Source organism: Melampsora larici-populina (assembly GCF_000204055.1).
Source record: "Melampsora larici-populina 98AG31 unplaced genomic scaffold MELLAscaffold_25, whole genome shotgun sequence".
NCBI lineage: Eukaryota > Fungi > Basidiomycota > Pucciniomycetes > Pucciniales > Melampsoraceae > Melampsora > Melampsora laricis-populina.
Window position 1 is genome coordinate 113519 of NW_006768789.1, and position 27908 is coordinate 141426.

Sequence of the window (27908 nt, forward strand, 5' to 3'; positions counted from 1 at the left end):
TCACATTTGATGATGATGATCAAAGATAAGAAGCATCAAAGCAGATCAAAGCTGAGAAAGTTGAGCAAATGAAATTGAAAGATCAGATCAGTGTTGGTAGTGATTACGATGAGAAGGTGTTAAGGTCATCTCATATAGTGTGCGATATAAGGATAAGGAGATTTATATTAATCTAGGATATTAAAAAAGTCCTAATAATTGAGTTTGTATGAACCCCAACCATCTTCAAGAACGATAAAAGAGAGAAAACTGATTGAGACAAGTAAAAAGTTGATCAGAGTACTACTGCTACGATATTAAACTTCATTAAGATATCATCCTGTAAATATCAAGATCTCAAAACACAGAAGTAAAATTAAAATCATCCATCCATCCATCAGTTTAGGATCCCTTCTGTCTCAAAAGACTTGATCAATCTCAACCTAACCATCAATCAATCAATCAATCAAACTTCCTTCAACTTACAATCTCATCATTCCATATCTCAATCTCAAAATACAAAATAACTACAAAAGCATTTGGATTTCTTTACCCGATCATTTCAAACTTAAACCCTTTCAAATACTAAACAAAAAAAGAGATGACTACCTCCAATTCAAGTACTGCTAATCATTCTAACTCAAATCATTCAAAATCACAAACAGCTGCTCATCAACATCATCATCATCATCCTCATGGATTCGATCCTAATACTCGAAAGAGTGTTACCATCAGAAGACGTAGTGGTAGTCGAAGTTTAGCTGATGGTAGAGGTTCAATCGTAGTTCATACTAGGTATTTGAATCTTCTTTATCTGTCCTTCTTTTATCTTCAATTCCTTTCATCCATCTATCATCCTAAACACTCATCGGGTAACATCTCGCTTTTCTCTGAGCTTGGCTTTATAATCCTAGACAGCCAGATTCCTTCTTCTTCTCCCCACGACTCAACTGACCTGATTAAGACTGTACTGCAGTTTACATACAGTCGACCAATATCATCCTAGAAAGACTGTACAAACTCTTCACATCCACATGCCGGTGGGTTCAAGCTGGTTGACCTTAACGAATCCATCGATTTCAATCGATGGTTGAAATCGATTGAATTTGTATGATAACAACTTATCCAATTAAGATATCCTTAATATCCTTGTATTTTATGGACTCAAGTGCTTTCGCTCCATGATGCGGGTTGGATCGTTGGTTCTGATTCAGCCATTGGTTTCGATCGATTTGAGCTTTCTGCTTGGATTTCCGTCTTGATTTCCTTCTTTGGTTTTCTTTGGATTCCTTTTGAATTTGGCATTCGGCTAGATCATCAGACTCCTTATTACCTTTTACCGCTTGACCAGCTCATTGGTGATAAGTATTATACCACTGACACTGATTTCTAAACATTTGTTTCTCAACTCGCATCATGCCTCATTCCGCTGTACCTCTCGCCACCCCTTCCGTTGACCTTCCGTCTGCATTCGATCAAACTCCACTCTGTACCCCTTCAACCTCCAACTCAACTCAATCGATCACTCCATCTGATACCCTCGACCTCTCAACTCCTTTTGCCACCGCTCTTCGTCACAAACCACTCTTCAACGACTGTTCGCCTACTAATGGCACTTCACATATCAATCGGCTTCTCACAAATCATGCATCTTCTCGATCAAACCGTCGATCTATGACCACCACCTCTTTGCCGGCATCTGTTCGAATTCCACTCATTCGTCACTCACATCATGGTTCCGACTACCATCCTTCTCACACACCACTCTATCATAGAACTCACGAGAATGCTGAACTTCCACATGCGACAAAGATGCAAATGGCAGACTATTTGCGCAAGTTTGAGCATCTCTTCACGGTTACTCCCCAAAGGTAAACCGTCAATCCACTCTTTTCCACAATTTCAGGCTATTTGATTTCTTACACTTTGCGGAATGACCACAGGATGAGGATGATTGTCGATGCGTTTATTGACACTCTTGAAATTGGTCTCAAAGAAAATGGACAAGCTGTCGTAAGTTTTGGGTTTTGTACATGGTTTTCAGCTCTTTTTCTTGACACCTGCTAATCATTTGCTTGATCGCCACTCGCCTTAGCCCATGATACCTACCTATGTCTTTGGCTGGCCCTCAGGCAAAGAGACTGGTCCTTATCTCGCCGTAGATTTAGGTAAGACTCGAGACTGTCTCTTCTACTTATTTCTTGACCATGTTTCTATACTGATCTTAATAATCTTCTAGGTGGAACAAATTTGAGAGTTTGTCATGTTGAATTAGAAGGCGAAGGAAAGTTTGAAATCACCCAAGCAAAGTACAAACTAACTGAAGAACAAAAGCAACAGGAAGGCGAGAAATTGTTCGACTTTTGCGCAGAATGTTTACACACGTATGAATCCTTTTTATGCCAGTCATCTGAAGATCGTAAAATAATTGAGGTATACGTTCATTTATGTGTCACAATAGATTTATTTACGACCAATATGCCGATGAGGCCGGTAACCTGCAACTTGAAGAAGAGATCGCCTTAGGGTTTACGTTCAGTTATCCTTGCATGTGTGTTTTCTGGCTTTCGATATCTCAATCAGACGTAAATGGCTGATGCTCATTTTATCGATCATCTCAGTCAAAAGCGGATTGATCATGGAGAACTCCTGCGATGGACCAAAGGGTTTGGTAACCCCAACGTGGAGGGACATGATGTGGGCGAGATGTTTGCAAAGGCATTGAAGAAACACGTATGATATAATTTCCTTGATTAAGATTTATCTACCAGATCAATCCTTACACAAGCGTGCTTCTATCAACTCGAAATTTTTGCTTCATCACAGAACGTACCCATCAAACTCACGGCTTTGATCAATGATACCACTGGCACGCTCATCGCATCATCCTATGTAGATCCTTCGACCCGTATTGGCGTGATCTTTGGTACAGGCTGCAATGCGGCTTACATGGAGAAAATTTCCAACATCCCCAAGATCGCCCATCTTGGACTCCCTCCTGACGCTGAGATGGCAATCAATTGTGAATGGGGTGCATTCGATAGCGAGAAACATGAGCATTTACCTCGAACCAAGTATGATCTGATCATTGATGAAACTTCCAATAAGCCTGGTGAACAAGCATTTGAAAAGATGATTGCTGGGTTGTACTTGGGTGAGATCTTTCGGTTGATTGTGGTTGAGATGATTGAGGAAGGTATCTTGTTCTTGGGCCAGAATACCTATAAAATCGAAAAGAGCTTTTGTTTCGATACTGCGTTCTTGAGCTTGATCGAAAGGTTTGGCTTTCTTCTTCTCTTTATAGGATACAAATTTATTGATCTGTCGTACGTTATACAGTGACCCGACGGAAGAACTCTTGACTGTCACTGGCCTCTTTACTCATTTCTTCATGTTGGATACCACGATTTCTGAACGTCAATTTTTCCGCCGATTAGCTCAACTCATCGGCACTCGTAGTGCCAGATTGTCAGCATGTGGAATCGCTGCTATTGTCTCCAAGACTGGAATGTTGGACGCCGGCTGCGGTGTAGCCACCGATGGTAGTTTATACAACGTTTGTGATTTCATCTTGCAACCAGAGGCGCAGAGTGGCTCCTGAACCAGCGGGTCGTTACTGATCCCCATCCATAAACAGAAATACCCCCAATTCCCTGAACGATTGCATCAAGCGCTCGTCGATATCTTTGGTGAAAAGGGTCGGGGAATTGTCAGTTCTCTCGCATCCCTCTCTCTCGCACCTATGTCACATTTGACTGATAGACATCTATTTGTTTGGGGGGCTTTGATAATGCAGAAAACATATCATGCAGAAGATGGTTCAGGGGTAGGAAGTGCGATCATTGCAGCGATGACCAAAGCTAGACTTGACGAAGGCACGATTACTCAAGTGTGAATGATCAGAAAAGTAATGGTGTTGGGAAGCGAGAGAAGGGTACCCATACACAACATAATTTTAATTCAACCGATACATTCTATTTCCTTTATCTCTTTGTTTTACTTATTCTCTTTAAAACTTACAGCCGTTCAAAGTCTGGTTTTCAATTGCATGACACAAGAACTTTTCTGTTAGAGACGTATGTCACAGTGATTGATCTTGTTATGTGATAGGCAGAAGTTATGGGTAGTGGATAACCTTCCTAAACTGATCAGAAGGTTTTTCGTCATATTTTTTCGGACGCTTTGCGTAGGTTTTGTCAAATTGATCTGAGTAGAGTATGAAAAGACTTGAGAAGATATGTAGCTACCCAAGATGTTACCAACCAAGACAAAAGTACTGAAGAACATGTCATACAGGCGACTGGGTACTGGCTGACATCAACTCTTGTGATGTTGTCTGGATGTCAAGAGTTGGATACGTGTGAGAAGAAGAGATGTGACATTGCTTGGTCTACCTCAGATGGTAGTAGTACCAAGACAAGTGATATGATTGGATGCACAACTTGGCATAGGGCAAAGACATTGTGGATGGTTGATAGGAAATTTTTGGAGAATGAGATGCCACATGATGAGTTGGCTTAGAATGATCCCAATCAACAGATAGATATAAGTTGATATATCAAGGAGGTCCTAGAAAGCTATGATCACACATCACGGTGCACCTGGCGGCGACGAAGGAAAGATGATAATTTTTGATGGCTTGATATCTCCTCATACAAATGATCAATCTCAAACATCATTGACACATCAGTTTTCTCCATCAGTACTGTCATCAGCTTTGCATTGTAAGCCATTTGCTTGGTGATTGAGATGCGTTCATATCCCTGTGTGATGGGATTGAAAGGTTTGGCTGACATTTATCCCAGTATAAGTACACTCTGTGTAACATTGCAAAACAATTACTTGCTGCTTGGCGTCTGGTACATTGGATGTGCTTTTGTTGAGTGTTAATCCACACCTTTGGTCCCTTCAAAGATTTTGTAATGTGAATGGCCAGCGCAAGTCATACATTTCACTGCTTGGCACATGGGGACCACTCAACGTATGGTACTCAAGAGGTTCAAAAAATATTTTTTCTTGCAATTTTTGTTCTTTTCGTAGGATCATATAGGGTACATTGAAGAAAATGAATACAACAAACCAAGACACTCTTGCATTGAGATAGACTGAGGCCCGCAGAGGTTTGATTAGAAAGGATTTTCAAAGAAGCATTCAGTGATTCGTGACAGATTTCTCGTGAATCGTAAAAGTTGACGAGCTTTAACGGAGGATGATAGGTAGTATAAAACGTTGAATAAACTTATTGTTTTTCTTTTTGTTTTTTGAATTCATGAGCAGGAATTGGTTGTGCTGTAGCATAACCAGTGGTGACGGCCATTGTATTTCCTACAATTTGAGTATGAGAAAATCGTCAATAATTGGCTTATTTCGGAAAATAATCACAAGAGAGAGTCTGACTAGGTTTTTCCATATTCGATCTTGGTGCTCGAGTCTTCATAGGTTTTGAAGGAATCAAAGGACCAAGGAAGATACCCGGACCAAACTCATTGACGATATAAATCCCTGATAAGATCAAAGAACATAACACATGTGCATCCTCTGATCCCATCCAAGCTTCTTCTAGTTTAAAATTGTTACCGATTCCAATGATAGATAACAAAGATCTTAAATTGCCAAAGATCACACCTCTACCATCCACAATGGTACCGTAGATAGCCGTGATGAGAAAAGTACCCCAGAAATCCACCGGTAAACGTTCAGATAAGAATCCAGGATGAGTGAAAGAGAATTTAGGTTTCAAGAGACCAAAGAATGGGACTAAGATCGAAGCACCTGAACCACATAAGAGTGGTAAGATTAAGGTAGGTAAAGCTAATGGACCGGTTGTCTTTGATGTCATTTGAGGATTTTGAAGCACTGGTTTTAATCCTAGGGTCAATGTACCTAATCTTTCCAATAGATTGAATCAGTGAAATTGAAAGATCAATCAACTTGAGCCAAAAGAAGACTGACCAAAAGTGGTTGCAAAACCATCAATCAAGAAACATAAAACTTTTAATGGATCTTCTGGTAAGCTAGATAGAATAGGATGTAACCATTTCATTCCCATAGCACTTAACCTATTTTTGAGAAACGAATGTGGGGAAAAAAAGAAATCAATTCATCAAAAAGTAAAAATTTTAAAAAATGTGAAATAGATTTCATAAAATGTTTACATATAAGCCGAAACCATATAACCAGCACCTTGATCGGCAAACAAACCCCATGGTTCACCTTTCAAAACCGAAGCCATCGTCGTACCACTGATGACTAAAGTTGTGGAAACCAAACCGGCTTGTAAGAATGAAACTTGATTTGATTTGATACCTACTTTAAAGCCTTGTGATTGTAATACTGAATGATATAGATAAGCCACTCGAATCGAATGAAGTAAAGTAAAAGTTGAGATTGGAAAGTAAGTTGAGATTGAATTTGTGGTTAGATTTGAGAACCATTGATCGATGGCCTTGAGGAATGTCATGGTGGTTCTTGGGATCGGATGCGAAGATTGTTGTTCTTGTTGTTGTCCGTGTTACTGATGAGAATGAAAGATATCCTTGGTTTGATCGAGATCACTTTTATAAAACTGTAGTTTACTCTCAAAACAACATTTCCCAGATTGTTTGAAGCAATCCATTCTTTCACTTTGTTTACTTTGTAGATCCGAAGAAAGTTTTATGAATCAATTTTTCAATCATCAATCGTTCATTCCAATATTCTTTGATTCTTTCTTTCTACCATCTCCAAAAACTTCCGAAGTGATTAAAAAACAAATAACGCGTCAGGTTGGGTGGGGTTCATACAGTCAATTTCACAAAGCTTGGAAAGAATTCCACGCCAATTTGCTCAAGTTTGGCGGGCAAAAGTTTCCAAGCATTCTGCAATCGACTGTACAAAATATAGTTCGGAGTTTGTCACCATCTTTTTATTGAAGTTTATTTCCTGGAATTTCGCCCAAAGATTTGATTTAGATTTGACAGCTTCGAACTTTGAAGTCTTGATCGGCTTAATTGAGGGTGGAAAGAGGAAAAAGGGGGAAATTGCGCGGTGAAAAGGGGTCACGTGATTAGATTGTGACATGTGTATGTAGAATGTAGAGTGTAGATTTGAAGTTTGATGAGTTGTTGACTTGTTGTTTACTTGTTTGCTGAAGTTTCTTTTCTTTGGATTTCTTCTCTTGACTTCTTTACTTGACTTCTTTCTTCTATTTCTTCGCTATAAAATCTCATCTCTACTTTGTTTTCATTAGTTCATTTTGTATATTTCCTCAACTTGATCTTTTGAAAGAAGCAACTGGTGATAGGCAACAACTAATTTCCTTTAGAGGCAAGAGTCAATACTACATTCGATCGATTGGTTTTGAAAATGACGATTTCAACTTCAAGCTCAACTTCAACACCTTTACCAAGCTTCAATGGTCACCTTCATGATTCTTGGGATTTACATCAACTCAAATTAATCTCTTGGTTTAAAACTCAAAACATATCAGATCAAGATGATCAACTTAAACTCGATTACTTGATCTTATCACTTCAATCCAATTCAAACGCTCTCAATTGGTTCTCACTTCAACCCATCGAATTAAAATCAAATTTCATTCAATCTTTAACTTTACTCAAAAACAAATATGGAAATGATCTTAGAAAAGAAATCCTTAGATTATCAGCTTTGAATTCTTTAGAAGTTCGGACTTTTAGGGATCCTGAACATAAAACTGAAATGGTACATCAACTTGTAGATGAACTGGATCATTTGCTTTCATTGGGTGCTGTACATCAGGATAATGTTAAAAGAGATTACTTATTGAGGTTAGCTATCTTTCTATTCCTTGATTTCATTCATTCCAGGCTGATCTTTGATTCTGTTTTGATTTTGGATGATACAAAGGTGTTTTCGTGCCTTTGCCGGTGCAATTAAACTCATCAATCGATCGACTTCATATGATGGTACGTTTTCATTTCCAATCATTTTCTTCATCTAGCATAAAATCACTAATTCAATTCTTATCTTACTTTTCGATTTATCAATCCAGGTGCCGTCTTAGCTGCTCTCAATTGGGAAGCCAGTGTCATTTCAAAGTTAGTTCCACCCGACCCATCGCAGTGATTTCCGTCTTGTACCCCTTGGAGCTTTTAATCCTGCAGTCTTCCGCTACACCGCATTTTTGTCCTTGCAATTATACCTCACATTATCTGCAAAAATCACAGAGCAAAATTCCTCAGGGGTTTTTTTTGTGACTGTTTCCACTAAACTCTTTTCTTGTTTCTTCTTTTCTCTTGCCTTTTTTTGTGTCCCCTTGTCTTTCGTCTTTTTGCATAACATAGAGCTCAAGAGGCTATGATTCAAGCTTCATTAGATCCCAACGCCACTCACAAACAAATCAAATCACGCAGGAATAAGCATCATTCTCAAATCGATTACCTTCTCCAAGCTCACGAACGACATGGAGCAATCAACTTGACAACTGATGATCAACCGAAAGTGTGAACCCAGATTCACCCAAACGCTTTGTACCATCACCAGAGCCATATCAACACAATCCTACCTTGCCAACATCCTCGAATCCACAGCATCATCAGCATAAAAAACAGGAGTCGAATATCTTAGCACTTGATGACCAAAACTATAGTGACTTGAAAGATTCTTTCAATCACCCACCTGATCCTCAGAAGTTTCAAAACGAATCAAACCTGGAACCCAAGCCAAATTCGAACCCATCGGACCATAAAGGGAAAGCCCCACTCACGAATGGAAGTGGATCAGATCCAATGGTTGAGTCTTTTGTTGATCCGCTCATGATGTCTGATCAAAGACGGCCAAATTATGATCAGGCAAACAATCGACCGTTAGAGCTGAACTCGATTCAACCAGATCGGTATCCAGATCATCACTACCAGCCAAATCATGACCAACATCAACCTGAAGCCTCTACATCATATCATTTCAAACCAATAGTCTACAATCCGGAGATAAATCCATATCCTCCACCCACTTCTCCTATCAATCAACAAAACATAAGACAGCTTTCAAATGAAGAAGATGACAGGCAAAACAGTAAACCTGTGAAGCTTCCTGTACCGGATACCAGAGCCTGGGTACAAGCTCAAGAGGAAGAGCAGTTGAAGGCTAATTGGAGTCATCACCCTTATAACCAGCTCTCATCTCAACCAGCCCATCCGGTCTATCCAAATACGCAATCGGCCGCCATCCCATTTCCAACCCCTCGTATACCATCACAAGCTTCTGAAAGGCACGGGATACCGGTATCTCAGTTTCAAGAACGGATGCCAAGAAATAGTCAAACGCCTCAAAGCTTCATAGACCTCCGTAGAGATAATCAACTCAGTGGAAATCCTTCAACTAGTCATGTTTCGATCGCATCATCATCTTATCCTCCACCTCGGACTGATTTCGAACAGTTGAATAGGCGGCCATCGAAACTGACCAAGAACAGACCAAAGACTGGCGGAAGCAGTGTTGCGAGTAGTACGGGCAAACGAAGCATGAGCAGCCTAAAACGAGTCAAAAGCTTTCTGAGTGCCCTACAAGCCAATAATAGTCGAAGAGGTAGTAGGGATAGTGTGACTAGTCGAGCAGCAGGCGGCGGAGGAGAATCAGAGAGCACGCAAGACTACAACGGGCCTAACACACCCTCGTCTGCAGCAGAGGAAGTGGCGCTACAACCAACGAAACTCAAACTCAGACCGATGCAAGCACAATTCAATCGACTCTTTAGAAAACACAATCATCCAGAAGGATTAAGACGTCAACAGCGATCTATGTTGATCGATCGAAGCCGACCTGAATCACAACAACCGATCAAAGGGAAAGGTAGAAGTTTAGATTTCGGAAAGTCACATGATTCTACTTCTGCTCGGCCTATGATCATCGGAATGGGGAAAGATGATCCTGAATTGAGTTTCAAGCAGAATCGAGATCCTCGTCAGAATAATAGTGCAAGAAATCTTGATCAACCAGCTCCTCGTGGATTCGGACAGCATCGAGCTCAGTTAAATCAAGCGAAGGGAATCAGGACAAAGGGAGCTGGGTTTTGGTGATCATGAGACTTTGATTTTATCTTTGGTATGTAATTCAAACCTTTTTTAAATGCCTTCATCCAATTTGCTCATCCTACTTTCGTTTCAGTCTTCATTTTATCTTTTGATCAAGTCATTCATAAAGTCCTGTGAATAAATATATCTATAAGAAACGACCCATAACGAGAAAAATTGATAACGACACCAGTGATGATACCAATTCCCGATTTTTCTCGATGACCAATTCAAACCTGTTTCGTGTGATGTTTGGATAAAAAGTATAATATTGCATATCGGCCTGCTGATTGGGTGAAATATCATGCTTTGATGTTCTTAGTAATGAACAGATCATGATAGCAAGGATCAAGTGTTTGAAACAATTTAGGATGTAGTTTGTATCGTGAAGGAAAGTATACGTGTTTCTTGAATATGATTTTTTTTAAAAGTTTGCAATCAATTAGAATCTCTTTGTGTGTGTGTGCATTTTATAAGTTTCTATTTCTTTTACTTGTTTTGTGAAACGAAAGATAGTGTTTGGACGGAAGGAATTATACCAAGTTTGCAATTTATACCACGATGTTCTTTGTCAAATTATCACCCTGTTCTAGGTCATAACACTCATCAAGGTAAATTTCCAAAAAATCTTTTACATTGGTCAAAATGCTGTCAATGACATGCCTCCTAAGCCTTGGGTGTTTAGAGTCTAGACCGTGTCGTCAGACTTTAGTAGGCTTTAAGCGGTAGACGTCTTGAACAGAACAATTCATCTACATACTCCTGGAGTTTTTGTATATTTAGCAGACTTTGAAACCTCTAGGTACAAGATTGACCGCAATCAGAGTATCGAATAATCAAAAAAAGATTTAGAGATTATCACAAAAAGAAATTAGAACCATCAATGAATTTCAATATCTATCTGCCGCGATGAATAAATCATCAATCCTGTAGTATCTTGGAAGCACATCAATCAAGTCTAGTCAATAAACCGGAAAACATCTGACTGTAACTCAACACCAAAAGATTGATTCTAAGAAAGATTGAGAAACCCTGGAAACATGCACCCTGATCATGCGAAGGTGCACCTATACAATATGAAAAACTACTCAGTACAGTGTGCTCGTCTTGAAGCTGCTATTAAGACTTAAAAATTGAATGTTTGACTGACCCTGCTGGCGTGTGACCTTTTGGAGTATCTGAATCTTTAGCCTCACACATGTGCTTGATAGCCTGCCCAGAAGAACTTGCAATATGCGCAGTATCACCATGCTTTTCATTATATCCAGCAAAGGTATTCACACCATCGATGGTGTTATGATTGAAGACGACTGCCCTCTTGGCTGTTGAGCATTTCTTTCCACAAGAGCTAAATAAAGATATCCAAAAAATTAGCGAGATTTTAAAGAGCAATGATTTAATGAGATTCTAACCGATAAGCAATATCCACGTTGTTGAAGCAGGAGTTATTGACAGTGACCGTTCCTCCCCTGAGACGATGAAAAGAAATCATTACAAAACATTAATCCATTTTCTCACAAAATGAACCGAGCTAAGGAATGTATCGTAAGACAAAATTACCCATTGAATTGTAAAGCCTAGAGATAAGCAAAATCAAAGCAAATGAATATATGTTCATGAAATGTGTGAAGCATCCAGCTGAAATCAAAAGACAATGCGCACCTTGTTACCTGCGTTCGAGAATGAGCAACTATTGACGGTTGCTTTTCCACTTGGCATATAAAACGCAATTGCTTCATCACAAATTTGTAACCAATGACAATTCTCTACTGTACATTGACCACGACAATAAACACCTAGAGAAGGGGAAAAAAGTGTATCTTATGATTAGAAAGCATTCTGGGATTATGATCGATTGGAAAGAAATTCTAAGATCAACTTACTTTCTTGAGAATAACCTAAGATACAATTTTTTAAAGTGGCTCCCTCTTGAAGAATGAAAACAGCTTGATCTCCTCCTCTTTCGACGTCTAAATTACAACTTCTATCTGTACGCTGATACTTAGCTAATTTACAATCGAATGTTTCTCCAGCTCCAACTTTGATGGGTGTGTCTACAGTAATCACCTTTGTGGCTTGAGGAATTTTGCAACTAGATTTGAGTGTGGTATGATAAACGCCGGCGTTCAACCCGTTTGGTGCGTAAGGTTGAACGGCAGATCTTCGTTGTGATCGTAAAGGATTTGATGATGTCACAAAGCTTGCTTCAAGAGTAATCAAAAAGAGAAATAAATGAATGACAGAAGATTGGATTGAAGGTATCTGGATAAGCATGTTGAGATAAAAGAAATTTATGTCTGGATTGGATTCCGGTTGAGATTGGTTGAAGAGATGTCCAGTTTATGTGTAAGGATTTTGTAGAAGTGACGTTTAAGCAAGCTTGACAAGTATCAAATGTAAAAGAAGACGATCACAGATCTTGAGTTGAAATTGTAATGCGAGAGGAGCTTCAAGAGGATCTATTGTCGTGGTAGGTTTGTAGCTGAAGGGTTATGAGAAGTAAAATTTATAAAAACAGTGAAAGATATGCTGTGATAAGAAATGATACTAACCAGAGGTAAGGAAATGATAATCGAGAATCGGGAGGAAAGCCTATGGAGAACTCAAAACTCAATAAAAGTCCCTGGTTTATATATAAGACAATGGATCTCAGGAAAGGGTTTGATGACAGCTATCATCCTGAGACCCTGATAACTTGGTGCTCATGCAGGGAGCTCAAAATTCTGTTTCATCAATTCTTACATCATTCCATCCCAAAGCATCAATGTCCGCCTCGTCATCACATATGAGAGGCACAAGCCAGCTAGTGGGCTTTTGATCTAGGGCTAGATATTTTATTGCTCTGCAAGAGGTGCGATGTTCATGGTAAGTGGCGTTAATTCTCAGCCCAAAATATAGATTTCACGTCTCCCTCGCTACCTTTCAAAAGGCGCTCTGTTTCTCTGTTCCCTCATACGTGATCCAAGGGTCTTAAAGCGTATACTCACGTTATTGTGCCTCTTTCCCGCACGGAGAAGTGATGAGAGGTCTTGTTGCAAAGTCAATTGAATTTGAGGTTTTTTTTGTTCTTGTCAAAAATATTGCTATAGGGATTGAATTCTAGAAAGTCATATCTGTTTCTTTGATATCGCTCTTCTCGACACCTCTTAACACAAAGGTGGAGCTCACGTACGACGAGTACCGAGAGGGACCTATATAAGCTTGATCTCAGCACTGCTTCAGGATTGTCTTTGGACAAGAGCATTTTAACGCAAACCATCGCGTAGTCAATGAATCAACATCATCCATCTGAAGCTTTAGACATAAGTCACGTAGCTAGGAGTTGAGAATATTGAACGTGTTCCTTTCACAGAACCAATCCAATTGCATTCACATTGAAATCACCTTCAAGTCTACTTTCAGACTTAAACTCGAGCTACTGGGTATAACATAAATCATTCTCAATGAGTATCGGATAATCAAAACAGTTTACTAAAACAATCAGAATCAGGTTACAAGATACAACTTGAAATCTTCAGTGACAATCAATATCATCTGATTCTACCTAGATGAGCATGTTCATCAATCCAGCGGTACGTCGAAAGCACATAAATAGATGTTAAATAGAGAATAGAAAAGATCAACTTTTTAAAGTGAGATTGTAATCCGACATCACAATCATAGGATCGAATTTGAAAAAGCTAGAGGAAATTTGGAAACATGTATCCTAATCATGCAAGGGTGCACCTGTTCGACAATCAAAGAATTAGTAAAGGGCGCTCGTCTTAAAGATTCGATTCGGAATTTTCAAGTAAATATGTATTTGACTCACCCGGGTGGCAAGTGACCTTTGGGAGTGTTTGCATCCTTGACCTCACACATGAATTTCTTAGCCTTCCCAGAGTAACTTACAACATGGGCTGTATCACCATCTCTGTGATTATATCCCGCCAAAGTATTCACCCCATTGATGACGATGTTGTTGAAGATGACTTCCCTCTTTGATGTTGAGCATTTTTTTCCGCAGGAGCTAAATATCAATATGGAATGATCAGTGGACGTTAAAGATCAATAGATCAAGAGCTGAAGTCTTACCGATAAGCAATATCAACGTTACTGAAGCAAGAGTTATTGACAACCACCGTTCCACCTCTGATCAGTTTGAAGAACAAAAAGGTACCACAAAGAATCAATGTGTTTGTTTTGATCAGATCAATTTTTCGAGTTTGGAACCAAATTACCCATTGAATTGTAAAGCCTAGATATGAGGAAAATCAAAAAAGGATTAATACATGGACTGTTCTGTAAAAATATTAGACGCATCCTATTGGAAATCGAAGACAAATATGTACCTTGTTACCTGCGTTTGAAAATGAGCAACCGCTAACTGTTGCTTGTCCGCTTCGCATATAAAAGCTTACTGCTTCATCACAAATTTCCAACCAATGACAATTCTCGACTCGACATGTACCAAGACAATAGACACCTAGAAAATGCATAGAAATCATCACGATTAGAAAAAAATCTGATTATCATACTCAAAGAAGTTCAAATCAACTTACTCTCTTGAGAATAACCCAAAATACAATTTTTCAATGTAGCTCCTTCTTCAAGAAGGAAAACAGCTTGGTCACCACCTCTTTCGACATTCAAGTTACAACTTCGATCAGCACGTTGATATTTGACTAATTTACAATCAAAGGTTTGTCTAGCTGCAACTTTGATTGGTTGAGTAACGGTGATCACCTTTGAGTAAGAAGGTGATTTGCAACTTGATTGTAGTGTTGAATGATAAACAGCGGCATCTAAACCATTAGGTGCGTATGGTAAAACGGCAGCTCTACGATTCCGACGATGTCGTGAAGAGATATCATGAGATTTAAGAGGGGTCACAGAACTAGCTTCAAAAGCAACTAGAAATAAAAACGAAAGAATGACAGAAAAGTGAAGGGAATTCATTTGAATGTATATCAGAGTGTATAAATTAAAAGTTATTATTATGATAAAGCGAAAGTGTGTGTTGATTTTGATGGTTTACGTCGAAGGGATCATTCTTGTGTTCAATTATATATCAAGTTCCCTTACTCCTGATCATGCCGATTTTTCGCGGCAGATAGCACAGAAGCACGGAATACAACAACTTCCCTGCAAGGGGTGTTTGATAGGACCTCATTCCGGAGACTGACTCATCTGATTATCATACGTCTTCGTACGTCTATACTTGATGTTTCTTAATCTGAAATGGTGTACATCACGACAGCTGCCTGATCTATAGGTAAAAGAGCCACTCGAAAAGACGGCAGAAATCAGCCTCATTGAAAAATTTCTCAATTTATCACCCTCCATGAATCACGTCTTTTGACGCCTAGAAACCTCCTTACTTGTCTACTTCACAAATACATATGTAGTAGGCAAAGTGCTCGATCCTATGCATCACATTGCGCCCGTAGGAGAGATCCCATCGAGATGATAGTCATCGCGCTACATAGAGGAATGAGAAGAGAGCGCAGATCCGGGATCCCCATATCTCAGGCTTCTTGACTTACCGCGATACCAGTCTTCCCTCGCCCTCGCATGGCTACTACATTTTCCATACGGTAAAAATATTCTTGTCAAAGGATGGGTTCACCAGTTTCTGTCGGATAAACTTTTTTTTTCGCAAAAGGTTTCCTCGCAATCATGTAAAAAATGACCCTGTCCAATCTCTGGCCGATGATCCTGGTATGCACCCAGAACATTCATAAAAGGTTTTTTTTCCAATCTACCTAATTATTTTGTTTCTTTCTAATTCTTAAGGAAACCCGAGATTAGAACAATTCCTTTCATGACTATTAGGAGCATGTTATTGAGGTCACGTAGGTCCAATCGAAAAAATATAGCCCATCATTCCAAGAATCTCTCGCAGCGAACGCATTCGATCACAAGGCATAGTCCACCTCACACAGCCTCAGAACCTGTCTGAAAAAAATCTATATGACTTGAACCTCTGAACCCCACCCCCACGTTGATCGAGAGTAATTGAATTTTATCACCTCCGTGGATGTGATGACACTAATAATTGTGTCCATTATATTTCGAAGACTCACAGAGAGTCAAGACATCCCCCCCTTAATCTATCTCAAGGCTGAAGTTTAGCCACAAATCATAAGAAAACTCGACCGGATATGTAGGTGGACTATTCGGAACAAGTTTTTTTTTGAATTGGCTATTGTGTATATGCAAATATCAACTTCTGTTGCTATGCAGGAATATTATATCGCGCCATCTCTGCTCTCGAGTCTCAGAAGGTCAAGTTCGTGTTTAACTATGTACACATCAATTCCACAACTCGTGCCGCAATTTGCCCGCAAGACTACTTAAAATTGGCTATAAATTTGTGGCGCAACACCATTAAAAAGTGAAGAAGATGAGCCAGCGCAGGCTTTTGACATGAGTGATTTTAATTTATGATCCAAGATACATACGAAGATCAGATTGGCTAGCTCATCAAGAAACTCATCCTTTCATTCCAACCCCTTACACTGTACATACAGCAAGAACAAACCCGCGCATTGTTATCTTGATACGGGTGTTGGATAAAGGGTGAGATGAGGTAGTGGCTTACGAGTCACAAGCTTCATCACCAGAGCTATGAAAAATTAGTAAATGTACATTTTTGGAGAAACATAAACATAACAAAACCAACTGTGCTAGAAACTGAACGGAACAAAAGACCCCAAATCCATTTATCCAGACTCCCGTAGATCAATGCGCTCACCACGTAGTACCAAGTGTCATGAATAGTCAATTGTTGTAAATCAAATAAATAATCCTCATCACACAAATTGACCACATCAAACTGTAGTCGTACATCACACGATGGTCTTGCTCTGATCTTCAAGATAACCATAAAGTGTCAAGTTAAATCAGAATAAGATCCATAAACCTTCAATGCGTTAATATCAACAGTTCAACACATAATTCTTGTAGACCACATAATGATATTTCTTTTAAACCAAATCTCTGACATCCACAAAGATATCCTTCACTCATTTCCTCTCAAAACCAAAGTCAAGCCTAAGGATTATATCAAATACACAAATTTACATTCCCGTATCTTTTTTACTCCCAAGCCTCAAATCACTCAATTTGTATTTCCCAAACCAACAAGAACAAAGTAAACCCACCCACACACATTTTATTCTTCCATCCGATCCCCATCTTCTTCAAATCCTCCAACCCCAATCCCAACCCCACTGGTTCCTGCCTCCTTCTCAGGCGCATAACCAAAAAGAGTAGAAGAAGTACACTCTTTCCCATACTGAGTCTTTAACTTCTCTTCATATCCTACTAAATCTTCTTTAAACTGTTCATATCCTTCTCTTGATAATCCTTTAAACATAAACGGTGGTGAAACAGGTGGTGAAGTGGATGGTCTATTGGTTTGTAAAATCGGATAACAACATTCCATATCTAATGAAAACTTTAGTAATGAGGTCGTCATTGGATCAGCAGGTAGTACTGCAAGTGACTGAACAGAACAAAGAGACACATAGTTTGAGCTTATGATCATCATCTGGCTTCTTTGAGAGAAACAAAGACTTTTCGGTCATACCTCGTGATACATCCTGATAGCATCCGAATTGTTTCCCAAGGCATGAAATGCCATTCCAGTAGCAGTCAACGCAGCCGCCGATCGAGGCTGCAAATATTTAGCCTGTTTTGCTGCCTCTAGTGCTTCAGGGTATCGTCTGTTGGTAATCCAAGCCACGTAAGATATATGAAGACACAATGCTCACTGAAACGGAAAGAAAGTGGAAAAACAAACTTTAATCGTCTATAACAATGTGATAAGTTCAAATAAGTAGGTGCCCAGATTTTGGGATCCGTCTGACTGTTCTGTGAAGCTTTGATGGTAGATTCAAATAATTCTGCGCCTTCCTGCCACCTTTAGTTTCCGATTTAATAACATCAGCCTCAAACACATGCATCAAGACGAACCAAGGAATATGCGTACTGTTCTTGGTAATAGCAAACTACACCACGTTCATGCAATACGAGCGGATCGAACGGACAAATTTCACTAGCCGCCAGAAGATAATCGGACGCAAGAGTTGGATTGGCAAGTTGAATGTGTTGCATTCCGATGAATAACAAAGGAAAGTGAGAGCTTTTAGACGATCCAAAGAAAATGTGAAAACAAATGAGCCTTTTGTTCCCAACGAAGTGGATCAGAGACTTGATCATTTGAGTCAGTAATGCTCGTACCCCTGAAAATTATGAGAAGCTGTCGAGTAAGCTGTGATGGCTTGATCATGTTCACCTTCATAAGCAAGTGCATGTCCAAATCCAAACCAAGCAGGTGCAAATCTAGAATCCATAAGAGCAGATTTACTAACAGAACGAATAATCCCACATGTCAGTCAAAAAAACTCAAGACGAGTATCAAAAGGAAAGAGATGAGAACCCACGAAAAAAATCTCCTAGACTCCTCCCAACGTCTTTGACTAAAATACCAAAGTCCAGCAGCATACCAACTTATAGCCGAGTTAGGATCTCGTTCGACTAAATCGTGGGCCAGCAAAAATAATGAAGGTCGGAGATGAGGCATCATTGCCATACAAGTGAGATGTAAGGGTAGAGTAGGCGGATGATGATCATGTAAGGTCAGAATCCTTAAGAGATCAAAAGCTTCACATTAGTTTCTGGAGGGACATAGCAGAAACATAAAGAGCCAAAGTCTTACCTAGATGTGATCCGATGACAATCTTGGAATCGATAATTCGTAAATAACCAATCAGCTAGACCAAAAGCCGCGTCCGGATCGTCTGAAAGGTTGTACTTCTCTTTCAATAATCGAAATGCTTCAAAAACTTCTTCCTTATGATTGAATTTCTTTAATCTAACAGTGTAAAGAGATTTAATGAAAAGTGCATCATCCGGTGTTTGATGATGATATCCAAGTGATTGAATAAACTCCCACTCTTGAGGAGAAGACAAAGAACTCAGCTTTGTACGCAAAAAGAACACGTGCAACGTGTCACAAGATAGTAAAGGGAAAACAAAATTGGAATGAAGTGGGAGAGATCCTCACCTTCTTCAGGTTCGAGCATGTTGCCACCAACAAGTGCTTCGAAGCTTTCATAACATTTAACATCCAAAGCAAGAGACTCCAAGAAACATTCCTTAGCTCGGTCAAGTGACTTGTTTTGTAGATGAACCAGTCCACGAAGATAACACATTGATGACTCAAACTTGATTCCACCATCCATAGTAGCTTTACTATCAGCATACTTCTTTCCCATCGATCCTGTTTTACTTGAACCCTGCTGATGATCTACGTGTTCAGATCTTTGTCCCTTTAGTTTAGGTCCCCGTTGAGATGAGTTCAAGTTTGAAGGCTGATCGAGATCATGTTGATTTTGCGATTCGAGTCGAAACGGATTCTCGTCCCCAACCATTTCCATAGCAGCTTCCCATTTTCCTTGTCGAATCATACATTGAGCCGCAAGATATCGACAAGCAGTTGAATAATCTGTCATCCTAACGGGCGCTAAATCATTTGTCTCGTCTCGACCAGCTTCATTCTTTTCTCGATCTGGATGAGCAGCAGTGAGGTTCTCTACAATCAAATCATCATGAGTGGAATCTGGATTGATTTCTTCAAGATCAAGTGGCCGTCGTGCAATTCTTCGAACACCAGTCAAGATCTTTTCTGCTCGAACAAATTGACCAGTGAGGAAATAAACTTGAGCAAGCCAAAATGCATCATTAGGATTAGATGTCAATCCATAAACTTTCGCGCCCCAAAAGGCTGCTGTCTCATAAAGATGTTGAGCACGCGCGTCATCTCGCCATAATCTCAAACGATCTGTCATGGTCCAATCTAATGAAGTTTGATCAGGAGCTTGTTCCATAGAAGCCTCTTCAAGGTGATCAGGAAGACCAGAATCGTAAAACGAGATAGGATCAGTTGATTGGATATTCATTTTTTCATCTTGACCATCTTGATCAAAGCTACAAGAGATTTGAGGGTCTTGAAGACTCGAATCATGTTGAGATAATTTCGAAGTGAGGTTAGGTACTTGAGGAGAACCTGATGTAGAAAAACATCTATTGAGAAGTGGAGTAAGACTATGACTTGAAAATGACTGTTGAGCCTGTAATTGAGCAGCTCGAGTTGAAGGTCTAGTCGCAACAGGAGATTGACGAGGCGACATTGCAAGAGTAGAAGATCCAGCTTGTTCGAAGAGAGGACTACCAGGTGGCATAAGACTACTTGCAGGTAATCTTCTTCGAAGAGGTAAAGAAGATGAAGGTTGAGGTAAACTAGTAGGAAGAGAACCTAGACGAGCTCTAAGACGAGTTTGAACAGTTGGAGGTTGATTTGAATTATTAGGAACATTGGGAGTATTTAGATTAGAAGGTATACGTGAAGAAGATTGATGTGGATGTGATCGATTCGAATTAGTTGAAGGCATCTTGAGGTTCAAGTTGAAGTTGAAGTTGAAGTCGATCGAATGAGATGGTAATCAGAATAATAAGAGTCAATGGAGTCATTCGATCAAACTTCATGTACTCAACTTCTTATAAGCATACCTTCTCACTTGTAATCACTTGTAAACAAAATTATCTGTATATCCATACCTCGCTCTGTAAATATCATGAGTCTCTTCTGCATAGCCTCCCTCTGATCATCTGCTGATAATCCGCCTACTATACCCAGTTCTCAAAAAATGTTTTCACATAACCAAAGCCAGTACCCAAATATTTCAAGATCAACACACATTCCATATTCCACATCATCAAATTCATTAACACTCCAAAAGAAAACTAAAAGATGAGAAAAATCATCATCATCATCAAGTTTTTAATAAACAACGAGACAAAACAAAAAAAACAATCCATCAATTTATATATGTATGTAGTGAGAATTGATATATGATGTATATGTATGTTTGAAATTCCATAAATACAATCATGTGAACCATGAAATCCTAAAAAAAGTAAAAAGAATGCAGGAAAGAATGCAGAAAACGATGCAGGAAACGATGCAGGACGATGCAGATGATAATTGCAATAAACAAAAATGCAAAAAAAACAATGCAAAATGATCAAACAGCTACAAAATAAATTAAACAAATTCCTTCATGACTTCATCATCATCATCATCATCATCATCATCAACAACAAAAATGTTCATTTCAAATCAAGTCAGATGATCCATCAAGTTTGAGCATCCATCTCTTGTACTGCCCAATAACTCGGTGGTGATGGATCTTCAGTAGATAGACCAGAAAGATGATGTGATGGTATAGGAAACGTAATAGTCGAACCTTGTTGAGGATCATGAAGAGTATTAGGTGTTGGATCTCTTAGACGTGGTATAGCTGATCCAGATTGACGAGGTGCCGAAACAAGCTAAAGATTCCAACGTAACAAACACATCAGCTTTCCTTTTCATCGAATAAGTTATTTTGATCAAATCTACTGACCTGAATTGGTAAAGAGATAATTAGATCTGTAGCTTGATTAGGTACAGAAACTCTAAGGTTAAAGAAATACTATGAAGAAAAAAAGCATCAAGATCGATCAAAAAATCATCAGTCAATCACACCAATCAATCACAAAACAAACAAACAAATCATCGCACCTGAACAACAATGTTTGGGCAAGTAAAGTCGGGTACCGCATTGGTTCCTAACAACAATTCACCTTCATACCGTCTACTCCAATACGGACTATTAGCAGATGGAGCATGTATACCACGATTAGGTCCATCAGGATGCTGAATACCTTTCGAAAGAGTATTCTGTACAAGACAAGAAGTTTGGTAAGTTAGTAAAACCCTCCCTGCATGCTTTGACAAGAGAAGATCATCGAGATGACTTGCCTCATGAGTCCCTGAAACACCTAGTGCAGTAAGAGTAGCACGTTGTAATAATGATACTTCAAAGTATGATGGAGCAAAATCAGTCGTCACAGAAGGATCCGATGAAGTAAATTTCAAAAAATATGGCAACGGTCTATTCCGTCCATAACACAAGGGTGATGGTAAAAGGACCATCACTTTAGTAACAATAAACAATACAAAAACACAAGTAAATAAGTTTGACATCATTGAAGATTTGCGGATCAAAATCGCGGACTGACCCTCATACCAAGCAGATCTCGGGCCAGAAGTGTGATACGAAGATGGTATTTTGACATATTGTCGAATCTTACGGCCCATCCATCCATCTGGATCTTCCATAGGATTAGGAAGTGGTAATCCTAAATTAAAAGCAGCTTGTCTAGTCATAGAGGTGATCGGAGGCTGAGTCTGTCTCGAGAGAAGCACAAAGGGTGCTAAGAGGCGGTCATTAGATCGAAGCAAGCCTCTTCGAGCCAATGTGACTTTCTAATGAAGATCCGAAAAATGAACATCCGTATACACTGAAGATATAAGGAAATAACGCTGATGTGATTCTGACTCACTATGTAGTACTTGACACTCGCCCATTCAACTGTCTTGGAAGGTAATCTAGCTCGAGTGAAGGGAGCCATTGCATCAGGAGCTGAGCTAGTCAAAGCAAAGCTAGGTGGTAAGGTAACATCATTCGAACTTTGAGCAGGTAAAAAAAACTTGAACGGAAAGGTCTTTGTGCCACTTAGGCGATGTTCCGAAGTAGCGATTAACGGAGGTTGATATAAAGATTGATCAAGTTGTAAAAATACAATCTCATCTCTGAAAGAAAGACCGAGAGGGACAGGTAAGTAGAGAACCACAATTAATAGCAAAAAGTGCGACGTAGGTGCCAACTGACTGAATAGCATTACCAGTATTATTTCCTTGTGAGCGTACCACTGTAGTACTGACCACACCTTTCAATTTGACCCTGATTTCACTAAAACATTCGCCCAATTCACCCAAGTTTAGTTTCAGCTCACCCCTCAACTCTTCATCAAAACCTTGAAGTAAAACAGGATACCGTGCTTGTGAAGGAGAAAAGAGAGTAAGTTGAATTTTTCCAGATGATGAGATGACAATATGAGGCTTTAAATTAACGATTTGAGCTCGAGGTGGTGGTTGTTCAGATATAGAAGGTTGTAATGGAATTTGATGTGAAGCTCTAGATTGAAGGCTAGAAGGACCAGCATAACTAGCCGGCCTGTTAAAGCGTTGAGGTCGTCGAGTGTAGGATGGTAACTCATCTCCTGAGATAGGTTCTGATGAAGGATTCCGATTGGTAGAAAATTCAGGGACCGTAAGACTCTCCGATCTTCGATTTGACATTGAATGTAAGCGAACAGAAGGAGCCAAAAAAGCAGAGAGTGGTCTAGAGTTCCTGGTTCTACTGAGTGAAAGCAATCGAGAAGTGAATGGTTGATCTGAAAGATTTGAAGTTCGAGGATTGTAAGTAGACTGAAAGTGTTGAGCAGGTTGAGAGTTGATTGAAGAAGGGAATAAAGAAGAAGAAGAAGAGTGATGATTAGAAGGGATGAGATCTAAGGAAGAGTTGAGCATTGTTCTTTGATTGATTGATTGATTGATTGAGAGTTTGAAGCTGAATGGGGTTGAATGGAAGATTGAAGGATTAAAGGGAAATCAAGTGAGTAGGATTGGATTATGATTAAATGATCTGATGAGTAAACTGGTAAAGAAGTTTAGGAGAATGTACAAATTAAATGGTGGATGGGTTCTGAGTGGATGACACTGAGCATGAAGAGTCAATCCCAAGAGTGTGATTGAAAGAAAAGAAAAGAAGTGACGAAGCACATAAACCGATTGACAGATTCTAAATGACTGAACAGCTGAACCATTCAAAGTGAAAGTTAAACTGAATCAGTTCTAGATTATGTAATCATTCATTCATTCATTCAAAACTTTCTTTCTCAATCGGGAATCACAAACTCAGTCTCACACCTTACTCAAATCAAGGATAATCAACTTGGCATCAAGAAACTTATCATAACAAGTTGCAAAGAAATCTGATGTATAGACATTTCTATTTTTTAAGAAGCTGATGAAAAATTAGATTTGATTTCCTGAATCCAATCCTTTTCATCCTGACTCCCTTTCAAAACCAAAACCAATTCCAAATGACCCTGATCACCCAACCCGATCCCATCCCCATTCTCTTTCTTAAATCCCATTCGAATCACACTCTTCAAACTCAATCGATTCCCACACTTTAAAATCCTACCTTTAATCGTCACAATATAAAATTGATAATCATTTGCGTCTTCGGAACATCCTTCGGTAAGTTCTAAAAGATGATCAATAAATTCATCTTCTTCATTCCATCTCAAAATTAAATCTCTTCTTGGCGGTGAGTCTTTCGGCCGGAAAACATATACTGGATAAACTATTGATGAATCAATTTCATCCGTTTCAAAATGTGCCGGCTCGAGTCCTGCTGGTAAACTGCTTGGTAATGGTGGGAATCGAATCTTTTGAGATAAAATTATCCCTCGTTCCTAATCAATTCATCTTATATCAGTAATCGGCTTTCCAAATCCTTTCTTCATCAAATCTTGTTATCTTACCTGTAATGCTGTCCTTAATCTTTTCTCCTCCACCATCTTCCTATGCGCTTCTTCTAATTTTCTTCTAGAAACCTCTTCACGTTCTTGTATACACCTTTGTATTTCTTTAACCAACTTGCCGAATTCCATATCCTCAACATTCTTGGCCTCTTGATCTATTTCAATCATCCTCTGAAGTGGTATCAATGCATCCTCAAATTGATTTAGTGCGATTTTAGCTTTAGCATTCCTAAAGAAAGCTTTACGAATGAATGATGGAATCGGACTTGGTAATGGAGCTTGTGTGACCACTTCACAATCATTTATACATGAACGATAATTACCTACCAAGCGTTCCAGAAAACCAATCAATAAACCAATCAACCAATCAACCAATCAATGAGAGATGAACTAATTCACTTACCAAGTGAAAGATGACAAGCTGCTCGATTCGAAATAAGTGTTTTACAAATCATCTCAAGCCACTCCTGATTCTCCTCATACTCCTTCGTTTTGGATTTCCTACAAGACTCAATCAATTCAATAGCTTGAACATAAAACCCTAAAGCTTGTCTATAATCTTTTGATTTAAATAATTCATTGGCTCTCTGTTTTAATGAATTCACTGATTCTTCAATCGATTCAATATCATAAATTAATGATTGTAAAGCTTCAATCGGTCCTTCATTCGTCACTTCTTTCGGAATTTCTTTCATAAATAATGGGGTTTGATCCCATCCTTGAGTTTTCCATAATTCGTCTGCTGTGATGTTTTCCGAATGAGCTCGTTTAGGTGTGGGTCCTTTGATGGGTGATTCTTGAGCTTCGCTCATCTTTTGGTAATGAATGGTTTGGGTTTTCTCAAAATCTAAAATTTAACCTGCTTCCCGCATACACTCAGGTCTGTAACCTAAAACAACCTGTATGGATTTTTCCTTATTTTTCACGTCAAGTTTCACTCTGTGCCAGATTCCGATAAATCCAAATGGACCTCAAAGCGGTTCACTGAAAACCCAATCACCTTGTTTTTTTCACTTTCACTTGTTGAAATCCTTGGTTGGAATTTGCGTTCCGTTTGGATTCTATAAACCCAGAACATACTCCTAATCAATTCAGATAACACAATGAACATATTCCCTTAAAACTCCAGACACGCCAAATTTCAGAGATGTAAAATAAATAAGTAAACAACCCCACTCGCAAGTTTTCATCTCAATCAATAAGTAGAGATATATCAATATATATATACGCTATAAATAAGTACAAAAATATATATGTAAATATGCCAACATTTCAATCCATCTGGTATCTTCATCAACTATCAGTCCATTCCAATGATCCAGCAATCGCAGCTTTCCGTGGTAATCGACCCGGTAAAGGTGACAAGATCGTATACTTTCTTTTAACCAAATCCATTCCTGCCCTAAATCCTCGTGCCGAAAAAAACAAACACCTCCTTAACATTCACTGATTTCTACATAAGTTTGAGAGAGAAAAATCACCCACAAATGAACAAATCCAAGTACAGGACCAGTAGCTGCTTCTGTAGCTTCATCTGTTTCAGGATCAATCCCATCCCATTCTGATTGTGGAATAGCAAGGACCATATGAAGTAATGAACCTGTACGTGGCTCATCTGGATCAATCCTCAAGAGACTAGTTGATTTCAAAGTTCGAATGGCTCCAATCGGAAGCGCCGAAGATGGAACCAGTGCGTCTACAACATCAGTCCCGATTCCATAGTTGTGTCGAGTGGATCACATCAAGAATCCGTTCACATTCACAAAGAAGAGCGATCAGATGTGTGAAGTGCAGAGATGAGTGATGAGTGATTTGGAAAAAGTCAATCAAAATGCTATGTCGTCAATACTGTCTCCTTACCTTCGCCTACACGATATATCATTAAATCTTCAAACTTTACTACAATCGTAAATGGCGACAGCTGGCCCTGAGACAAAGCCGGACCGCCGTAGAAGTAAGATCGAATTTGACTAGATTGAAGACGACGCTGATAGAGGAGATCAAACTCTGATGCCTGTGTGCAAAAGTGGTGTTAAATAAACTATCAGTCAAATACCTGCACGGAGAGCATAAGAGTTGGCAAGAGTGATACTTAACCCCACTACTCTTTGGCACTCTAACAACCCGGACAGTCTTGTTTGTGGACATCAGTTTGGACATCTCTAATTGCAGTTTTTCAGTGCCCATCACAACAATCACGTTGACTATGTTTGACAGGATTGTAAGTATATTTCATCGCGTGCCAGGGGTCAGAAGGATCTGAGACTGATCAAGAGTAGGAGGGAAGAAAAGGGACTGATGAGACACTGACTTCCAAAAGAGCGTACGGCCTCTTTCACAATCGCCCCTCGATTCTTATCACAGAATTCACCAGGTGTATCCACAATCAATCCTCCAGTCCAAGCCGCTGTCTCAGCCCCCTTCTCGATCCGAGCATCCAATGCAGAACCCATTCTTCTAAACAAAGCGTCTACTAGGCCAAGATTTCTTCCGAAATCGGCATGACCGTAATAGAATGATAATGCATTGAGAGGAGGTGCGAAGAGCGCTGGGTTGGGAGTCGGGTGAAGAGGAGCATCGAAAGGATTTGCAGGTGTGAAGAGAACAGGTAGACCAGTTGTCGGTGTGGATCCGAATGGATGTACAGAGGTGGTGGTAGGAATGGACGCGTAAAGAGGAGCTATCGAAAATGTCCCGGGAAGGGTGAAGGCTCCCTGAAGACATTTGAAGTTACAAAACCGCGAATCAGGATCATGGTCCATCCAAACAAAAGCTAGCATTGCGTACATCACTACAACACAGATTCACAAGCAGAAGCCCTGGCCCTTCAACTTTGGTTCGACCACTACGGATGGCTAGGTTGGCGAGGGTCTTGACAAGGGTGGACTTGCCGCTCGAAAGTCCACCAACGACCATAACACGAGGTCCAAGGCGCTCATCATCACCATCTTCATTCAATTCTTCAAGTGTTCGAAGTGATGGCGGCAATTCAACGCGTGGTACGAAATGTTTAGGAGCAACGGCCGCCAGTCTCATCCGCTCCAGCGCGAGGTGGAGAGCTAGATGAGTTGGTACTGGGGTCTCTTCTGCAATGTATTCAGTAGAAACTTTGCCTGTGACGTATAAGCGAGAACATCAATCCAAATTCATTCACCAGAGATGATCATTCAAGACAGAGGAAGAGAGACTCATCTCGAGATCAGCCCCATGCCAACTGAAGATTGCTGCACGAGCTTCATCACCAAATGGATAATCGTGACCGACAGCGAGTTCGAATCCAAATAGTTCAGCGGTTCCTTGTACCAGTCGAATAGAGATTGACTCTGCTGGGTCGAGTTCAAAGCGATACTCATGCAATGCAAGAAGTTTGAAAGATCGCGTCGGTAGTGATGGCTGAGCAGATTGATCCAT

At 39.6% G+C, this 27908-nt stretch overlaps 8 protein-coding genes across 8 annotated transcripts; 3 read left to right on the plus strand and 5 right to left on the minus strand.

The window, feature by feature from the left end:
• Positions 1–275: 275 nt before the first annotated feature.
• On the plus strand, positions 276–4243 carry MELLADRAFT_78129 (uncharacterized protein; the record flags this gene model as incomplete). The annotated part of the gene is made up of 11 exons (XM_007411377.1): positions 276–774; positions 1755–1850; positions 1923–1992; positions 2075–2147; positions 2219–2363; positions 2441–2530; positions 2601–2712; positions 2806–3257; positions 3319–3535; positions 3617–3688; positions 3776–4243. The coding sequence occupies 11 exons, from the start codon at positions 581–583 to the stop codon at positions 3872–3874; spliced, it is 1620 nt and encodes a 539-aa protein (XP_007411439.1).
• A 727-nt stretch (positions 4244–4970) lies between these two features.
• MELLADRAFT_72173 (uncharacterized protein) lies at positions 4971–6477 on the minus strand (the record flags this gene model as incomplete). Its single annotated transcript, XM_007411587.1, has 4 exons — positions 4971–5304; positions 5377–5862; positions 5932–6038; positions 6135–6477. The coding sequence occupies 4 exons, from the start codon at positions 6437–6439 to the stop codon at positions 5219–5221; spliced, it is 984 nt and encodes a 327-aa protein (XP_007411649.1).
• An 846-nt stretch (positions 6478–7323) lies between these two features.
• Positions 7324–8445, plus strand: MELLADRAFT_88137 (uncharacterized protein; the record flags this gene model as incomplete). Its single annotated transcript, XM_007411378.1, has 4 exons — positions 7324–7766; positions 7846–7904; positions 7991–8036; positions 8283–8445. The coding sequence occupies 4 exons, from the start codon at positions 7324–7326 to the stop codon at positions 8443–8445; spliced, it is 711 nt and encodes a 236-aa protein (XP_007411440.1).
• A 281-nt stretch (positions 8446–8726) lies between these two features.
• On the plus strand, positions 8727–10016 carry MELLADRAFT_88138 (uncharacterized protein; the record flags this gene model as incomplete). The annotated part of the gene is made up of 2 exons (XM_007411379.1): positions 8727–8729; positions 8790–10016. 2 exons carry the CDS (start codon positions 8727–8729, stop codon positions 10014–10016), a joined length of 1230 nt encoding a protein of 409 aa, XP_007411441.1.
• A 7150-nt stretch (positions 10017–17166) lies between these two features.
• Positions 17167–20449, minus strand: MELLADRAFT_88139 (uncharacterized protein; the record flags this gene model as incomplete). The annotated part of the gene is made up of 8 exons (XM_007411586.1): positions 17167–17499; positions 17584–17719; positions 17797–17916; positions 17986–18138; positions 18237–18362; positions 18440–18643; positions 18715–18952; positions 19063–20449. The coding sequence occupies 8 exons, from the start codon at positions 20447–20449 to the stop codon at positions 17167–17169; spliced, it is 2697 nt and encodes an 898-aa protein (XP_007411648.1).
• Positions 20450–21194: 745 nt separating this feature from the next.
• Positions 21195–23244, minus strand: MELLADRAFT_88140 (uncharacterized protein; the record flags this gene model as incomplete). Its single annotated transcript, XM_007411585.1, has 6 exons — positions 21195–21389; positions 21464–21532; positions 21622–22037; positions 22122–22368; positions 22446–22693; positions 22788–23244. 6 exons carry the CDS (start codon positions 23242–23244, stop codon positions 21195–21197), a joined length of 1632 nt encoding a protein of 543 aa, XP_007411647.1.
• Positions 23245–23901: 657 nt separating this feature from the next.
• On the minus strand, positions 23902–25309 carry MELLADRAFT_116853 (uncharacterized protein; the record flags this gene model as incomplete). The annotated part of the gene is made up of 3 exons (XM_007411584.1): positions 23902–24428; positions 24498–24820; positions 24901–25309. The coding sequence occupies 3 exons, from the start codon at positions 25307–25309 to the stop codon at positions 23964–23966; spliced, it is 1197 nt and encodes a 398-aa protein (XP_007411646.1).
• A 481-nt stretch (positions 25310–25790) lies between these two features.
• On the minus strand, positions 25791–27908 carry MELLADRAFT_88142 (uncharacterized protein; the record flags this gene model as incomplete). Its single annotated transcript, XM_007411583.1, has 7 exons — positions 25791–25899; positions 25983–26193; positions 26358–26511; positions 26595–26701; positions 26809–27211; positions 27306–27610; positions 27686–27908. 7 exons carry the CDS (start codon positions 27906–27908, stop codon positions 25791–25793), a joined length of 1512 nt encoding a protein of 503 aa, XP_007411645.1.